Here is a 17733-nt window from a genome sequence, read left to right as displayed (position 1 = left end):
TAGGCAGTCCTCATTTGCGATCCAGTGACTGTGTATAACGTGTCTTTTCAGTGCTAATGATGCGTGAACGGCTAGTGCTCGACCGAAAGCGTAGGCTATAGGCTACATGAAGCTAGAAACACCCATCTTAATCCGTTTAGCCTCAGCTGTCATTATGAGCGATCATCCTGTCATGATCACTATCAACTAATCTCAAAGACACTTCCTTGCATTTTGTTACTAATATAGGCCGCTTAAGTTCAAGACACCGTTAATTTTATTTTCAACCAAAATCCTTCATCGTGCAGCCATAATTAATCTCACAAATATTAACACATGAATGAGAATGGTGCTGAACAGTCTACGTACAGGTCTCATGTTTCCTTGCAATTTATAAACTCCCACAGGGGGGAGCTAGGGGATCTCGGAAAATCTTAAAGTCTCAAATGAAAAATATACAAATAAACACTGCTGCTATTTTTTATATCTCCCCTACTTGCATAAAGCTTCTTTAAATAACAGTTTTTTGCCTTTATAATATGCAGATACTTTAAATTAATAAATTAAATTAATATTTTTAGTGATTCACAAATAAATGATAGGCTATTTTAATTCAAAATGAAACATTGATCTTAATCTATATAGGCCTATATATTTCTTATATTCCAATGCTGAGTAAAATATTTTTAGGCTACACATACAGAATAAACAGACACTGTTACAGCCTAGGGTTGTCCACTCTCTCGCATTTGGCGCGAGACGCACGCTTCTAGGCTCTGTCTCGCGCTCTCACGCTGTCACGTACATCTCACGCCAAATTGGCAACCCTGTAACTTGCGATATGAAACAGTCTCGCCTTTCAAATTTTTTTAAGTTTTAATACGAAATGTAAACAATAAATGCAGTTTTGGCGCACTCAGTGTGGCGCAAATCGTAAAATGTAGTGCTTCAGTTAAGGCCAGAGCCATTGAAACACTGAGTTGAGACAAACTTTGATCTTCGCTGTCAAGTGGTTCAGGGAGGTCTACAAACAAACCAGCACTGACAATAGTTTTGAATTGATTTAAGTAGAATAGACTACAGCTTCATTATACAGGTATTTGCAGTATTTTTTGGTAAACATTACAGCATATTATGCTTTGATTATGTCGTAGGCCTATCATTTTATACTGGAGCGTGACGAGAGGCAACATTTATATGGTTTTCATGTATTTAACGCTCAGGTATTGCTTACTTATAATGTGACCATACAGCTTAAGTCTTTGTCAGTTAAATAAATGTTCTGTATTTTAGTTCAAGAATATTTATTTAATATATTAAGGATTTTTTGGTACTAAATATAATTTGTGCAATATTTATGGTCCATTAATGACTTAAAATATGTTTTTCTAGCGGTTCGTTATTTCTAGTACTTATATTACAATTAGTAATAGTGTAGTAATAGTAATAGTGTAGTATTTAAGCTTAAAATAGAGAAAGGGTTTTAAATTCCAATACAAAGAGGCAAATTAGAGTCATTTTGTGGTCAGAAAAATTTGTTTTTTTTTCATTTGTAATGCCATGGTTAACCCATAGGTACCTGTATCTAGAATATTCCTGGTCATACCCGCATACTTGTTTTTAAGTTTTTCATTCAAAGAAATATCTAGTCATGATTAGACACTACATTTTTAAATGGGAAATAATTTAAGTACCATTTCTGTGCATCTTTATTAAGAAGGAATTGATCTCTGTTTTCAGCACATCTATAACAATGTGACGCAAATTCACATTATATCTGTATTGTCAATAATGCTGTTCTAGAATTGTGTTTTTTAATGGATCCGTGAACAAAAGACGAGCCCCTCCTTTCGCTTTGCTCTGTTTTAGAAGATTCAACAGGAAAGGTATAAATACAGGCGGAGACTCTCCTCAGCCAAAAGCTGCACTTGAGCAATTCCTGTTAAACCCACCTCTCCATTTACCACAATGCAACACCTCAATAACCGGGCAGAGAATCAGCAAGGCAGCCCAGTGGCGTGTGAGATGGAAAACTTTGGGAAAGGAGGCTGGGTGAATCAGGCTTACAGTGGCTCTCCTGCACCCATCAGATGCCCCATCAACACTGTCTACAACCCTCAGCCCATGTTCCACAGCTCTTTGGAGAACATGAACCAGCTGAATCTGCCTAACCCCTATCTGGCTGAGGATAAAGTGCGAACAAACCCCTCAGACGAGAAGAAGTCTGGATGCTGCTCTTTTCTCTTGAGAGCCGTCAAAGGTGAGGGAAGAAGAATCATGCATTTTCATATTTCCATTATATGTTTTACTTCAGCTTTAAACCTTTAACTTTTCATGATTTTATTATAGTACATAATACTTAATCTATATATTTTTTTAAGTTAATAACAAATAAATAAATATAAATATATTTTAAAAAGTGTTTGTTTGGTTTGGTAGGACTGTGGGGAACAGCTCTAAGAAAGGACACAAAGGCGAATCCTGAGCTCAATGTCAAAGCAAATCTCAAAGAACTGCTCATCTACATTGTTTTCCTAGTGGATTTGTGCCTGTGTAAGTATCATGTTGATTGTTTGATATATTTATAGACATGTGTTCCCTGTTGCACAAACACTTTATGGATTATTGATAATGGATAAATATAGAACTGTTAATATTAAGATCAGATATAAAACATGTATAAATGTAAAATTGTTATAGTGTTATTAGCTTGCTCTTTTGTCTTTTTGATTGCAATGTATGTGATCCCATTTCTTTCCATTATATTGCACTCCATTATGATCCAGAGATGTGTATCAGTCTAAGTGCTTGTTATAAAATGTCCCCTGCTCTCCTGTGTTAAAACACTGCATTGTTCAATGGAAAATTGGGCCTGAAAGGAACACAAGCAGGACCCTGCTGATAAGAGCTCAGGTCGGGCAATTGTGGCTTTGTCTGTGCTGGAGTCACATTGTTGAAGAGGCTTATTTGTGTACTCAAACAAACAACCCTCTGCAGCTTTCATGACGCGAGCACCGCTAATGGATCAAACTTGAATGAATTGATGTCCTTTATCTGTGCGATGGTGAATGGTGTAGCACGTCTGTGCAAAGCTCAATAAGTGATGTGATTGTTGACTGACTGTAATCCTGTTCTCATGCAGTGACCTATGGTATGACCAGCAGCGCCACCTACTATTACACGAAAGCTATGACTGATCTCTTTGTAAACTTACCGGGTGACAGTGGAGTCAGCTTTTCCTCCATCAGCACCATGAATGATGTCTGGACAGTGAGTTTTAACAGCTTGTCCTATTCAGATGTGAAAAAAATCAGGATTTTAAAGTAGATTTATCTATATAAGTATTAAATCCTTTCAATAATACATTTTTCCAGTTATTTTTTTTATCTGGTAATTTTTAAAGTGCAATTTATTCCAACACAAATTCCACATTTTAGATTTTGCTAATATTGTTAATGATATTATTATGTAATTAATAAATATTTATGTTATTCACTAATAATTTATATTTAATGTTTTAAATATACTTGTTTTAAGTAACAAATACATTTAGTAATTTATATATTTTTTGTCTTTGCCTGGACATATTGGCTAATTATTATGATTATTACCAAAAAAAAGATTTACTAAAAGGTTAACTAAAAAAAAAACACTTGTATTTCAGCTAGTTGCATTTCTGATTTTAATTTAGTTTATGTAAACTCCAAAAACTACTAAAGATGGTTTCCAAAAATTACTACAAATGTGTAACGATATAACTCCATAATCATCGGGAAGAAGGAGGCAGGAACCGGCGGTCAATCAAATGATATTTTAATGATCAAAATAAACACAAAACAGCACGTCAGCCCCTCACGGATGACTGACGCGCACAAATAAAAATCAAAACACAAACTAAAACCCAGGCCTGATCCTCTCTCGTCTGTCACTGTCATCGCTCTGGTTTTATATCCCTCCATCTCCTCCGTGGGACTCAAGACCGTTGGGTCGAGCAGGTGTCGCTCATTCCCAATCACTCCACCGGCCTCGCTCCTGTTCCCACGTCTCTCGGCCCCGCCCCACTCGTCACAAAATGGTTTCAAAATATTGATAAAAAAACTATGATAATACTGCTTTTAACTATATTTTGTAACCATTTTAATTTTGTTGTGCGTTTTTGCCATTTTTATTAGTAGCTTAAAAAATATGGCAAAATAACTAATGTTTTGGGTGTTGCTGATATACTTTATATAGGCTTATAATATATTATATAAAAATATATTTACTATTTTATGTAAATCATGTAAGTATTTGAATGTTTTGTTATTTGTTTTTTATTTGTATAATATTTGTGTAGTTTTAAGTATGTTTATTTAGTAGTAATGCTTTTCTATTCATGGGACAGATCCAGTGCAGCATCACAGTCCTTCTGACTATCATTTTTGATCATCTTTTCAGTACATGGACAGCCCGTTACTTGACAGCCTGTACTGGACAAAGTGGTATAATGACGAGCCTCTTCCAAATGAAAATCAATCCTTCATTTACTACGAGAACCTGTTGTTAGGAGTCCCTCGCATTCGACAGATCAAAGTCAAAAACAACTCCTGCACCGTGCATAAAGACTTCCAGCAGGAGATTGAAGACTGTTTTGATGTGTACAGCGAAAAGAAAGAAGATGACAGCGCGTTTGGACTGATCAACGGAACAGCGTGAGTGGCATTTATGATTAGCAACAGTCATATTTCTCTCTTCAGGGGTTAAAATGTGTTTATTTATTAAATGTAATCTCATTATTCTTCAGCTGGCAGTACCATACAGAAAAGGAGCTCAAAGGGTCGAGTCACTGGGGGTTACTGACCACATACAGTGGAGCAGGATATTATCAAGACCTGGCGAAGACCAAAGAAGAGAGTGATGCTATCCTGATGGACCTCAAAAACAACCTATGGCTCAGTTGTGGAACTCGGGTTCTTTTCATTGACTTCACTACATACAATGCCAACATCAATCTCTTCTGCGTTATAAGGTACTTGTCTTCAATCAACATGTTTTGCTCTTGTTCTGCATGTCCAAATTTATATATTTTCTCTGGTTCACAAGGTTGGTCAGTAATTATATTTCTACATCTGTTATTTAATGTAAACTGTCCTTTCCGATGTACAATACAGACCAAAATATAACATAAAATAGTCGTCTGATGTAATGCATTATTTTATTGCATTACATTTGTTTAAAATAAACAGATAATTGATTGTTTTCTTCTTCGTTCAGATTAGTGGTTGAATTTCCAGCTACCGGTGGAGCGATTCCATCCTACCAGATCCGTACGGTAAAGCTGATTCGCTATGTCACCACGTGGGATTTCTTCATCATCGGCTGCGAGATCTTTTTCTGCATCTTCATACTCTATTACATTGTGGAGGAGATTCTGGAATTCCGAATCAATAGACTGTCCCATTTCAAGAACATCTGGAACATACTAGATCTAGTGGTCATACTGGTAAGAGGAGATCAGATCATATCAGTATCAAATATTCTGGCCATAATAATCAACAAATCATCATATGTAGACTCTAACAGTAACTGTGTGTTTTTTTAACAGCTTGCTGTGGTAGCAATAGTCTTCAGTGTGTTTCGGACCATCAAAGTGGATGAGTTACTTGGAGACCTTCTAGAACACCCCGACATCTATGCTGATTTTGAGTTTCTGGCATTCTGGCAAACTCAATACAATAACATGAATGCAGTCAATTTGTTTTTCGCTTGGATTAAGGTAATTATACATACAGTATGTAAGGTGAAGTTTCAAATATAGAATGAAAGTGACCCATTTTGATATGTTGATGGCTTCAATATTTGCAGATCTTCAAGTACATTAGTTTCAATAAGACGATGACCCAGCTTACATCCACTCTGGCTCGCTGTGCATTAGACATCTTCGGATTCGCCATTATGTTCTTCATTGTTTTCTTTGCATATGCTCAGCTGGGTTACCTGCTGTTTGGAATGGAAGTTCCAACATTCAGCACATTTAACAAGTGCATGTAAGCATGAAACATATTTAAATAAATTATGATTTGTTTAATTGGGACATTCAGAATCTTTTATTTCTCCTCTCTGCAGTTTCACACAATTTCGAATCATCCTCGGAGATTTCGATTATGATGCCATTGACAAGGCAAACAGAGTACTTGGACCAATATACTTTTTCTCCTATGTGTTCTTTGTCTTCTTTGTGTTACTGGTAAGTTCTTTATGTGCATGTGATGAAGTAATTGCTTGTGCCTGTTTATCAATTAACCTGATAAGTTGAATTGAATTGAACAGAACATGTTTCTGGCCATCATCAATGACACATACTCTGAGGTGAAGTCAGAACTCGCTTCTCAGAAAGATGAGTTCCAGATTACAGATCTCATCAAACAGGTGAGTCATCCCACTGCATGCATCTACAAACCTGCTGAACTTGTGTTTGGAAAGCTGTGTAACAGCTGCAAAAACCAACACTGTTGTGATCTGACTGTTTAAATGCATGTGGAAAATGATGCTTTAATTTCAGAGTTATGAGAAAACCGTCATGAAAATGAAACTTAAAAAGGAAAAGATCGCTGATGTTCAGAAAGCCCTGGATTCAGGTTCAAGTGAGCTGCAGTTTAAAGATTTCAGGGATGCTTTGAAAGAGTAAGTCCCAGGTGAAACACTAACACATTCACTTATGGTAGCAACAAAGGTGCTGAAGAACTCATGTATTCTGGTTGTTTGTCCCACATTTCAGAATGGGTCATGCTGACCATGAGATCTCAGCCGCTTTCTCCAGATTTGACCAAGATGGGAACCAGACTTTGGACAAGCAGGAGCAGGAGAGAATGAAACAAGATCTGGAGGAAAAAAGGGTGTGTTTGGTTTTTATTTCACTTGGCCAGATTTGGCAAGTATATGTTCCTTCAATGTGATAATAATCTAATATGGAGTATTTATGATATTCATTTTTTTTACTAGGATGCACTCAGTGAAGAGCTTCGTAATCTTGAAAACAGTGTTGAATCAGCGGAGGACCACAGTGAGAAGACAGTTCCTCCGGTCGTCTTTCAGAGGTTTGTGTTCAGAATCATTGGGTTTCTCTTTTCCAAGTTTTTTTTTATTTTTTAATTAATGTGTATTTTATTTCAGTTTTTAGTTTCAGTTATCAGTAAAAACACTCTTCGTGTTTAATTTGCATGACTTTAGATGTACAAACATTTCAGGCTGTAAGTTCATTTCTGACTTGATGGTTATTTTGCCTTTTCATTCTAGGCTGGTTCACAAAGTTGATCAGCTTGAAAATGCTGTGATCACTATATTGTCCAAACTGGACGTTATCATGGAGAAAGTGAGACTTCAAACATTCAACACAGACATGGATCGGCAGACAACTAGAGATGATGTGAGTTTTTAGATCTATAGAAGTTGACATCATACTTTAAAGGATTCATGATACAGTTTTTTAACTGACAAATAACAATGTTTTAGGATGTTAAATACATGAATCATGCTTATATTGTAGAAAATATTTAAAGTCATGCTGCTGTATTGTGACAGGAATCAAGACCAGCTTCAGGAGGGAATATTCAGGTAAACCTGGATAGAGCCTTGGCTCAGGGACCAGCATCCTGGTCATTAGCTGGTCCGATGGGGAATATGAGGAATCGTTTGTACCCAGATGTCGGGTGGCCAGTCGTCACTGAGAACAGTAGTTCTGCACGTCACTGATTCATCAAAACCTGAGTTTCAAACGGACTAATAATTGGCTTCATTTAAGCCTGGTCTGTGGATAAACAGACTCAGAATGTGACTGTAGAAAGGAAGGTATTACTGTGTAGAATAGATGTAGTACTCTATGTTACCAGCGGCACAGAAATGTATCTGTTCTCCAAACTGACTTGTTTAATGTGCACTTACTGTGGCATTTATATGAGTTAAATAAGAAGTAATGTGATTGACATTAGGATTATCTTCCACTTTTAGGTTTGATTAATGTTAAGCACAGTGTAATTGTTGTGTTGTGGTTAGTAAAATACATTCCCTCGAGTTTCTGAAAGTTTCAACTATATCAGGCTAATGATAACTTTTTCGGATCTTCTTCCTATTGAAGAATTAATTTTCATGACTATTACTTCTTATGAAACAAATTCTCCTGTAATCTCATGGCTAACAGATTATTTTCGATCATATAGTATGGAATCTTCACTGAGTGCTAAAATTAGTGAGAATGGAGTCACTGTGGTACATTTGCCATGTTATGAAAAGTAATCAGTGCAATGTGTATTAGTCTTTAGAAAATTAATATAAACTTTTAAATATGATTTCCTTAATCTCTTATATAAACCACACTATTTTATAGAGTGAAGCATTTCAGTGTATACACAGACTAGTATAGTTTATACATTAATCTTGGAACAACATTGCTTTTGTATATTTTAAAATATATTTATATTTACCTTTCTTCTTTCCTGACTGATATTTATTATAATATTTATTATAAGCCAATAAATAATTGAAATGGCAAAACAAATGGTTGTTACTTGCTCTGTTGAAACAAGACCATAATTCAGTTTAGAAAAAAAAAGAAAACAGTGTTTCTTGTCCAATGGTTCATTTATTGAGACTCATTTAGACTAAAAAGAAAACTCGAAACGCTAAATTGTATTCAAACTTCTCTGCCTTTTACATTCAATGCTTTGAGCAACCTCAATATTATGGTTTGAAACATGCAATTCCTTAATATCCCCAGAAAAAAAAAATCCAACCCTTTTTTCTGGCTACTCAAAAATGGCACGCATATTTGTTGAAACAGCAAAGGGACAAATTTACAGTAGGCTCTAAGATAAATCATACAGCTCTCAACAAGGGTCTCAAAGTGTTCAACTGAAAAATGTGACTGAGCAAAAATTAAGGCTTGCTTGTAAATGTCAGTCACACATGTAATGTTTGTCTAACATACGCTGCGTTAGTTTTCCGTCAGGTAGAGTGCATGCTTTGAAACCCTCATTCCAGGCCAAGATATCAAAAGATATTTACAGGTATGGCCATTACGACCCTTTCTCCATAGTGAATGGGAGAGAATTCGCTGTCTGTAAAGTGGAGTAAAAAGATACATTACACACACAGTATCAAAGAGCTCTAGAATTGGAGGAGAACAGGGAGCTAATGTGGATTAAATATACACCACTGCACATAGAAATTCATTTACACTTCAACATTTACAAGACACAGGTCCAATGAACCCCTAAAAAGTGCCTTTACTTACATTTGTTTGCCAAGTCAGAATGCAGAATGAGAGGTTTTTGTACAAAATTTAAAGTCCATACTGTAATGAACAAGCAAATGCATGATCAGCTATTTAGGAAGAAAAAACAAACAAAAAGGAAATACTTAGTTCAAAAAAACATTTACACCATGGGCTTTCTGCAATGTACCTGTGAAGTTCCTGAAGCTGGGATTTAAGGGAAAATCAACAGTTTTCCTCAAGATATGCAGTAAAAAAGGGTGGGGACGAGATACAATACATCTTCTGCAATTCCACTAAAACAGGAACAAATCTTGTGAATGAATTCAGATTTCCATTGAAGGCGCTCATCTCAATTGCCTCTTTAATCTAAATTTGAATCTTTACAATAAGCAATTCCTGCTTCAGATCCAAAGCTTGTAGGGAAAACAGATGTTGTGCACCTATTAGTCTTTAGCAACCCTCCCTATGAGAGCAGGATCTAAAGAAGTGAGAACAGTGTGTTATGAAGAACCAAGGTCAGATCACTGTGTCTGGTATCCAGCCATGCCAAAGTTAGCCTGGTTCATCACTGGGCCGGGCTGAGCCTGAGAGGGTTGTGTCCCAAAACCTCCCACCCAGGCCGGGGACTGTGATTGTCTGGAACAACAAAAAGTGGGTGTTAACATACCCATAAGTTCTGCATAGGTACAACATGATACATTACACACATAGAAATACATGAAAACTCACTCTACACCAAATCCTTGCTGATTCCATGTTTGCCCGTACATTCCATAGGACGGCACTTGCCAGCCGTTTGTCATATACTGACCGTATTGTTGAGGATTACCGTACATTTGATTCCATTGACCCCACTGACCGTACTCCACCTGTGAACACAGCACCAAGAACTTGAGCTTAACTTGTGTGTCTAGGTGAAAAACACACACTGGCCTGATTTAATGTCTGCATGGAAACCATTTAATAACACATAAAAATTAGATTATGGTAATTATAAAGCAAATTCACAAGAATTACCGGCTGGACATTTTTGGCCATGTCAGGTGACTCTTTGCCCCAGTAGCACTTCACAACATGACCTTCGATGGTGGTACCATTCACTGAGACGATGGCATGAGCAGCACTTTCATGAGAGGAGAACCTGAGAGAAAATGATGCTGGTGTATGAAGAAATGTGAAGAACACAGCAATCCTATTGTTTACAAAAAAATCAGAAGGACTGTCTTTGTCACTATGTTGCTAATTAAATCTTGACACTCCCTTTAAAAATAACAAATCTGTAACACAATAGAAATAATACAGACACTAGAAACATTTTTTATTATAAACAATAGGGATGCACCGAATGTTCGGCAAATATTTTTGATTATCCAGGAGTGACGCGCAGTGAAGTGCTGCCAAGATGGCGACGGCCAACTTTTCAAAAATGCTCTTAAAAAACGTCCATGTTTTTATACGGTCTATGATTGTACAGAACAATGACGTGACACGATCAAATAGCAACCAGCGCAGAGTGAAAGGCGCACATTCTATGTAATGCAACAAACATGTAAACACAGCAGTGCGGAAGCATTTAAAACGGTCAGAGAAAGACGCAAAAATAATTACAAGCACCGACAGCGAGGGACTGTTTAGAAGGATACTGCAGCACATCTTCGACAAGAAGAGGAAGGGGTGATTGTTGTTGCTGGTTACTGTATGATGATTGAAATCATGAAATGGCTTTAAACAATTAGTAAATAAACTGCAGAACGTTATGTTTTCATGCTTGAATTGCATGTATTCTGACAGTGCTGCACAAACTCACGGAGGATCTGTTTGTTAATCAGTTTTCAAATTCCAAAGCACCAGGAGATCTGCGCTGAACTAGTGCTACTCATCAGTTGCTCAGTCACATTTTTAGGATTTTTTACAAGGCATGTGACAAAGCAATGTGTACAACATATTCGTAATTAGACTTAATCTATATTAATAACTATAAAGACTAGGGGTGTAACGGTACGTGTATTCGTACTGGACCGTCTCGGTACAGGGCTTTCGGTACGGTGCACGTGTGTACCGAATGTCCGAATGCAATATTTTGTGTGCGGAACATAGGTACATTTTCGTGTTTCCAAAAGAACATATTAAGTGGCAGAAGTCTCCGCGTTCAGTGCAAATCCTGCCCTGCAGCTGATTCTAAGGCCGGTGACACACTGGCTGCGTGGCATGAGCGTGCCGTTTCTGCTGCGTGTCAGTTGCGTGATGGCTGCTTCGTGTTTTCTGTGTCTTTACACACCAGAATCGTGCCTGACGCGGCGCTGGCGCGCTGCTGCTACTGTAGGTGACATAGAGGGAGGCCACCGACAGACCAGGATCTTGTCTTCACGACAACAATATCTATACTTCATGTTGAGCATAAATATAAAGCCTACTGATAAAGGACACCGTCAACAGTATTGATGGCAAAATAGACTATGTTTGACAGGTGCAATATGCCAGTGTGTCACCGGCCTAAGGTTTTCAAAAGGCATCACGCGAGTGTGAACATCACTACAACTAGGAAAAAAAACGATTGTAATTCAAACGCAGCTCCCGTCGGCATTTAAACAGACCTTTGCTCTTAATTCCGATCGTTCCAATGCAATAACGAAATATGAGCAGGTCTAAAAACTAAAACTGTTGATGCTGCACTTAACACTTTGGAAAATGTATATATATTTTTAAAATATGAGCAGGCCTACAAGCTGGGATTGGTAATGCTGAACTGTAATCATAGTTATTTATTTATATTTTTCATTATATTTTATTATATGATATTGGTTTGAGACTGAGAGTATTTTATTTAGTGGAGAACTTTGCAGCAGTATTTTATTTATTCTTTTTTAATTTTATATATATTTTATTAAAAAGTATTTTAAAAAAGTGTAAACAAATTGTTAAAAAGTTTATAGTAATGAACAACCTGCAGTTTAATGTTTCCATTTCTTTCCCTTACTGTGCCGAAAATGAACCGAACCGTGCCTTTAAAACCGAGGTAAGTACCGAACCGTGATTTTTGCGTACCGTTACAACCCTAATAAAGACTATAAATTTGCTGTTGTCAACAAAAAAAGCAGTGAGGTCTTCCTGAGTTGAGAAAAAGCAAGAACTCCATCAACATTCAAAAACGTTAGTATTGTAATTTTACTGTTGTTCTGTTAAATAAAATAAAAATTCCAATAATAATGATAATAAAAATTACAACAGCTCTATATATTATTATTAACATTTATGCATTTGGCAGACGCTTTTATCCAAAGCGACTTACAGTGCATTCAGGCTATACATTTGTTTTTGATCAGTATGTGTGTTCCCTGGGAATTGAACCTACAACCTTTTGCGCTGCTGACGCAATGCTCTACCACTGAGCCACATTTAATAATTGTATTATTATTATGTATAAATGGTATAATAAGTCATCAACCACTCTGCTCTCAAGATCTCAGTCTTTACTAGAAACCATTAATATCTTCCATAATATTTTACAATATTTTATATATAACACACAGACTGTGGACAGACTGTCTAAATATAAGAAAACTAAAAACAGGAATAGCTGAATTATACCTGATAAAAGAATAACCCTTCTCTGGAAAAACTCTGATCTCCATGATCTGCCCAAAAGGAGAAAACGTCTGTCGCATAAGGTGTTCTGTTTGAAGAGAACAGTATAAGTCACATGACAATGCACTAAGAGTGAGCATGCATACTAACAATAAGAATGGGAAAGTAAAAGGGCAAGTGCAGATGTACCTGTGAGACCTGACTGAATGCCACCGCAGTACACGGTGCAGTTCTGAGGACTCGACTGGTTCACCACCTCATCAAATCTCAGCTGCTTGGAGCTGTCTGAAATTTTTCCAAATTCAGTCATGTTAATTCAGCTCAACTCTAAAGGTGGTAAACAAATAAAATAAAATCTGGCTTACTGTCTTGCACACTCTTGGGGGCAGGAGGTTTCCGAGTCGCCCAGTTAGTCCGGATTTGCCGTCCACCAAGCCACTGACCCCCCATGTGTACTATGGCATTCTCAGCATCCTAGAAAAGAGGAAAAGAAAGATTTAACAAACAAACAAATGTAAACAAAGCAAAACAAAAATATAATCTCTCAGCGACACTTCTAGTCTTTCATTAGTTCCTATGTATAATTAGGAATTAACCACATAGATGTCCTAGTTTGCTTTTAATTACTTATACTAAACTGAGTAAAATCTTACACAGAAAACAACTCTAACAGTCTGACTCAGTAGGCTGACTATCTGTAATACTACAGCTATAATATGAAATGTAGTAAACAGAAATAGAATAACCTTCACTCTGTGTTCCTGTACTGGAGCCTTACCAGTTTGTTATAGAAGGACACAAATCCATACCCCTTTGATTTCCCTGTTGTCATATCCTTCACCACTCGTGCATCCCTGCAAGAAAAACGTAATGACAGGAAAGTCAGTCTGCTGACGGCTTGCTAGAGGATCTCAAAAAGAAAGGAACCACACACACTGTATTGTACTGAGAGACACTGTTATAATATCCTAAATTACTCTAAAAAATCTTTACACTGACAACTTCTGCATAATATTCTCTTGATTACTGGTACTTAAAAAATAAAATAAAAATAAAAACAAGTACAAAGTCATGCAACCTACACTACTGCATGTATATTTAAAAGCTCCTGCAAAGATTTCAACTTTTCATGTGACACAACATAATGATCCAATCTTCATCTTAATCACTAGTTCTTAATCTTTCATATCATCAATGTCATTACCATGCATTCCTGACTTCAACAGCTGTTTCTAATTCAATTCTACTCAAGAGTACATGGAAATATCAAAAGAGAAAAAGGAATTAAACGGCATACATGTCCTGTTAACAGATTTCTTTATTTTTCCTGGTCAATTCTTTACCACCAATATGGAGTTTGGGAAGCTGCAAATTTCGAGAAATTAACATTTTCAGAATTTTAGGAGAATCAAACTATCAACACAACTAGGAAAACCATCATAAAACAAAATGTACAAGCAAATATTCATGAATTATCTGAGGTTTGTTAAAAGTCTACACTACGTCAGCGTTAATAGGAAAATACTGCAGTATACAAATATGAAAAGCAAAGAGTAAATAGAAAAAAAAACTACATCTGATTTCCCAGAGTGCACAGTTCCTTGCTGTTAGCCTTCAAGCTCCTGTCCAATCCTATGAGCATTTCTGTAAAATAACCAGAGCTCTATTAACTGACACTCAGAGCTAAAGGAGACTCTGAAAATTTTGCAGAGTAGCAGTGTATCAAGTCTTTTGTGTTGAGAACTAAAAATTTTACTTTTTAGGTAAATCAAAACTACTTACCAATTTCGGAAAAGCAGTGACGAATAGTGATGAAATTTTTTTTAAGGATCGATCCAGAGACACAATATTGACTATACTGCCTTGTGCTTGCTGATAATACCAATTATGGGACTAACAAAATCATCAATGCAATTAAATTGAAAACAAAATTATGATCTCTTTACCACTGGCATCCTATTCTCAGCTGCTGTGACAAACCTGTAGACATCTAAGTGTTTTATATAAAGGTTTCATTACTGACAGAAATGTGACAAAATGTGCTAATCCCAGCACTAATATGGCAAATGTAAAGTAAATGTATATCTTTGAATAAATTTCTTAGCAAAATTAGTAAATGTTTGTTAAGAACTACCAACAGCAAACATATTTTTAAATAAATCAAAACCTTTGAAACCATTTTTTTTTATGGTTTTAGGAAAACAGATGGTTAAAAAATTATATATCAAGATCAACTGGCTCAAAGTAACCACATGCCACTCCTTACGAACTTACGAGATTTTCCCAAAGGGTGCAAATGCAGCTCTGATGTCATCGGTTGTGATCTCAGGGCTCAAATCTCCCACAAAAACATGAAAGTGATCTAAAGAAGAATGACATTTAACAAGTTACTTCATTTAAGAAAATCTAACCTGAAAAAACAACCACTATATAAATAATACAGAAGAACTTACTGGTTGTGTCTTTCTTCTGACTGCTAGGAGTGGTCGCCCAATTTACCTTGACTTCCTGTTAATAAAATAAACTACTTGAAGGCATTATTTTTTGGAGATATGATATTCTGGGTGCAGTGCTTCACAATAAACATCAAACCACATCCATCTTGTTATACTTGTCTGATGAAACAACTCCACAAGATATACCTTTCCCAAAATCTTCCTTCCGTTCATGGCGGCCAAAGCAGCTGCGGCGTCTCTGTGTTCAAAGAACTCCACAAAGCAATAGGGATCATTGCTAGTATGCTGCAAAACAGAAAATCCAATAGAGTTCACCTTCCTGCTGCTATCGGATTGCTGAGAAGAAAAGCCAGGAAAATATATTATTGCAAAATCATGGGTATTGTGTGGAAGACTTAAATATTTTCTAGCGTCATTATGTGTGATTTTAAGAAAATGTAAGAAATTGTGATTCGTCTGTTCTAGGATCATTTTAAAAGCTAATTTATTCCAAATATAAATGGTCATGTAGAGTTTGACAGGCATTTCCACACAAACCCATTTACAGTGAACAACTAAAGAACATTTCAGGGAACATCTGAAAACGAGTAATTTGTGATGGATGTTTACCTCTGTTATCATTTTACAACTTTTACATGGCCCAATCTGAGTAAACAACTGAAGGATCAAGTTCTCGGTTACATCTCTTGAAAGATTGCCCACATAGCTGAAAATACAGATAAAACATATTAAAAGAGATACAAACAGTAATTACAGTTTGCTCACATGATTCAAGAACATAATATCACATATGATTATTTAGCATTTTAATCAGATCATCTACTTTAAAAAAAAAATAAAAACAATAATAATATTACATATATATATATATGTTTACATGAGCCAGGCATAAAACTGACAGTCCCTTTTTGCCCAAATGACCTCAGGTCAGGAACACATAGTAACAATACTACAGTAAACTACTGAAACTATGTGCGACAGTTAAACAAAGAGTTATTTCACGAGATATTATTATACTACATTCTAGTACCAAACACAAAAATTCATACTTCTAGAAAATACAGCAGGCCTGAGATTAGATAACAGGCCTTTACTAAAACAGCAGACAATGACATACTCGTTCAAACACATTGAAACTGAATATGATGGTTTATTGGTGTACATATTAAACCAATATAACTTACCACAACCTATGATATACAGTTCAAATGAAGCTTAGCTCATTATATTTGCCTTGCTTCAATTGTTTTGTTGAATAGCCGGTTTGACTAATTAGCCGCTAGCTTAGTTTAAGCTAACGTTACGGCTACGAATGTTTTCCACAATCGCCGGGAAAATATGAAAGCTTTTCGATCTTTCTGCTGTAAAGAAGGTGAAATAATGACTGACCGAGACTCTAGCTATTATAAGCAATGATTACTAACAGCATACGATGTCAAAAACGGTGGTAGGACGTCGTTTTTGGAGCTAGCTGTTAGAAGTGTGTCAGTAGTGCTGTAGATTGAGCGGTTATTCACTGAGCACTTGACAGGGTTTGTGTTTTCAGCTACTTACAGGGTTTTGGGGTGGCTCTCGTCTTCCATTCTTGAATGTCGGAAGGAGTACTAACAAAACTTGTTTTCAGTATCTCAGATGTGGTTTATTTTCTGGAAGAACAATACTGTACTGGTGTTACTTTCGATCTTGAGTAGAAAATGGCGGAACCCGGCTAGTCAGGAAGACAGTCAATGCGTATGCGCAGACGAACTTGGGATTTGGAGGGCTATGGATCTGACGGGGAAGGGGAGTTTGACAAAATCACCGTGTTTGTGTAAATGTAGGTGTGAATATACAATGTTATCACAGGTATCATACTTGATTATATGACCTTGCAAGTTATTTATTGGTATGCTTCTATTCTGCCTATTTTATTTGTTTTCAGTGACCACTTGTTAGAGCTCCAATTAATGTCTGTCTTTGGCAACAAGTAATATTATTTTGGCAGGAACCACGCACTGAACCAAGGTAATATTTTAGTAATTATCAGTGTACTTATTACACTGTAGAAATATTATTCAGAAATGAACATATGTATCTTTCTCCATGTAGCTATATTGTGATAGAACATTAAAATTGTTGCAACTTAAAAAAAATTCAAGGATATGTTTGTGTGTGTGTGTGTGTGTGCGTGTGTCTGCTAAATTGTTTTATTTAAAAAAAAAAATTATATTTCACATATAGAAATATCCAAGAATTTGACTTCCCACGATTAGCAGTGTCACATACTTTCAGTCCCAAATTGATTGTATTAAGAATAGCACACGTATGTCTGCCAAGATGTCAGTTTAAGATCTCTTGATCTGGAAAGCATCTGCTGTCTACAAACGTCTAACAGATGTCTTTCAGATGTCAGTTTTACATACATTCTAAATCATAAACATCTTAAAGACATCTAATAGACATCTATTTGACATCTAAAAGGAA

General features: G+C 36.3%; 2 protein-coding genes across 5 annotated transcripts; one reads left to right on the top strand and one right to left on the bottom strand.

The window, feature by feature from the left end:
* Positions 1–1853: 1853 nt before the first annotated feature.
* On the top strand, positions 1854–8463 carry pkd2l1 (polycystic kidney disease 2-like 1). Its single transcript, XM_059565516.1, has 15 exons — positions 1854–2239; positions 2419–2532; positions 3122–3249; positions 4417–4670; positions 4763–4987; positions 5233–5461; positions 5564–5734; positions 5824–6005; positions 6085–6205; positions 6289–6387; positions 6521–6642; positions 6737–6854; positions 6961–7055; positions 7255–7384; positions 7540–8463. Exons 1-15 carry the CDS (start codon positions 1948–1950, stop codon positions 7708–7710), a joined length of 2451 nt encoding a protein of 816 aa, XP_059421499.1. The 5' UTR covers positions 1854–1947; the 3' UTR covers positions 7711–8463.
* Positions 8464–8576: 113 nt separating this feature from the next.
* On the bottom strand, positions 8577–17002 carry tial1 (TIA1 cytotoxic granule-associated RNA binding protein-like 1). 4 transcript variants are annotated; one of them, XM_059566247.1, is made up of 12 exons: positions 16825–17002; positions 15880–15976; positions 15457–15555; positions 15268–15322; positions 15089–15176; positions 13593–13668; positions 13180–13288; positions 13004–13099; positions 12818–12902; positions 10247–10370; positions 9959–10098; positions 8577–9865 (listed from the first exon to the last, which is right to left on the bottom strand). In XM_059566247.1, exons 1-12 carry the CDS (start codon positions 16851–16853, stop codon positions 9751–9753), a joined length of 1113 nt encoding a protein of 370 aa, XP_059422230.1. In that variant the 5' UTR covers positions 16854–17002; the 3' UTR covers positions 8577–9750. The 4 variants fall into 4 exon arrangements, with proteins under 4 accessions (XP_059422230.1, XP_059422229.1, XP_059422232.1 ...); XM_059566246.1 differs by having other exon boundaries at positions 15457–15606; positions 16825–17001; XM_059566249.1 differs by lacking the exons at positions 15268–15322; positions 15457–15555; positions 15880–15976; positions 16825–17002 and adding exons at positions 14112–14179; positions 14389–14458 and having other exon boundaries at positions 15089–15131.
* Positions 17003–17733: the final 731 nt, after the last annotated feature.

Source organism: Carassius carassius, chromosome 14 (assembly GCF_963082965.1).
Source record: "Carassius carassius chromosome 14, fCarCar2.1, whole genome shotgun sequence".
NCBI lineage: Eukaryota > Metazoa > Chordata > Actinopteri > Cypriniformes > Cyprinidae > Carassius > Carassius carassius.
Note: the sequence above shows the minus strand (reverse complement) of the source record. Positions and strands in the feature narration are given on the sequence as shown.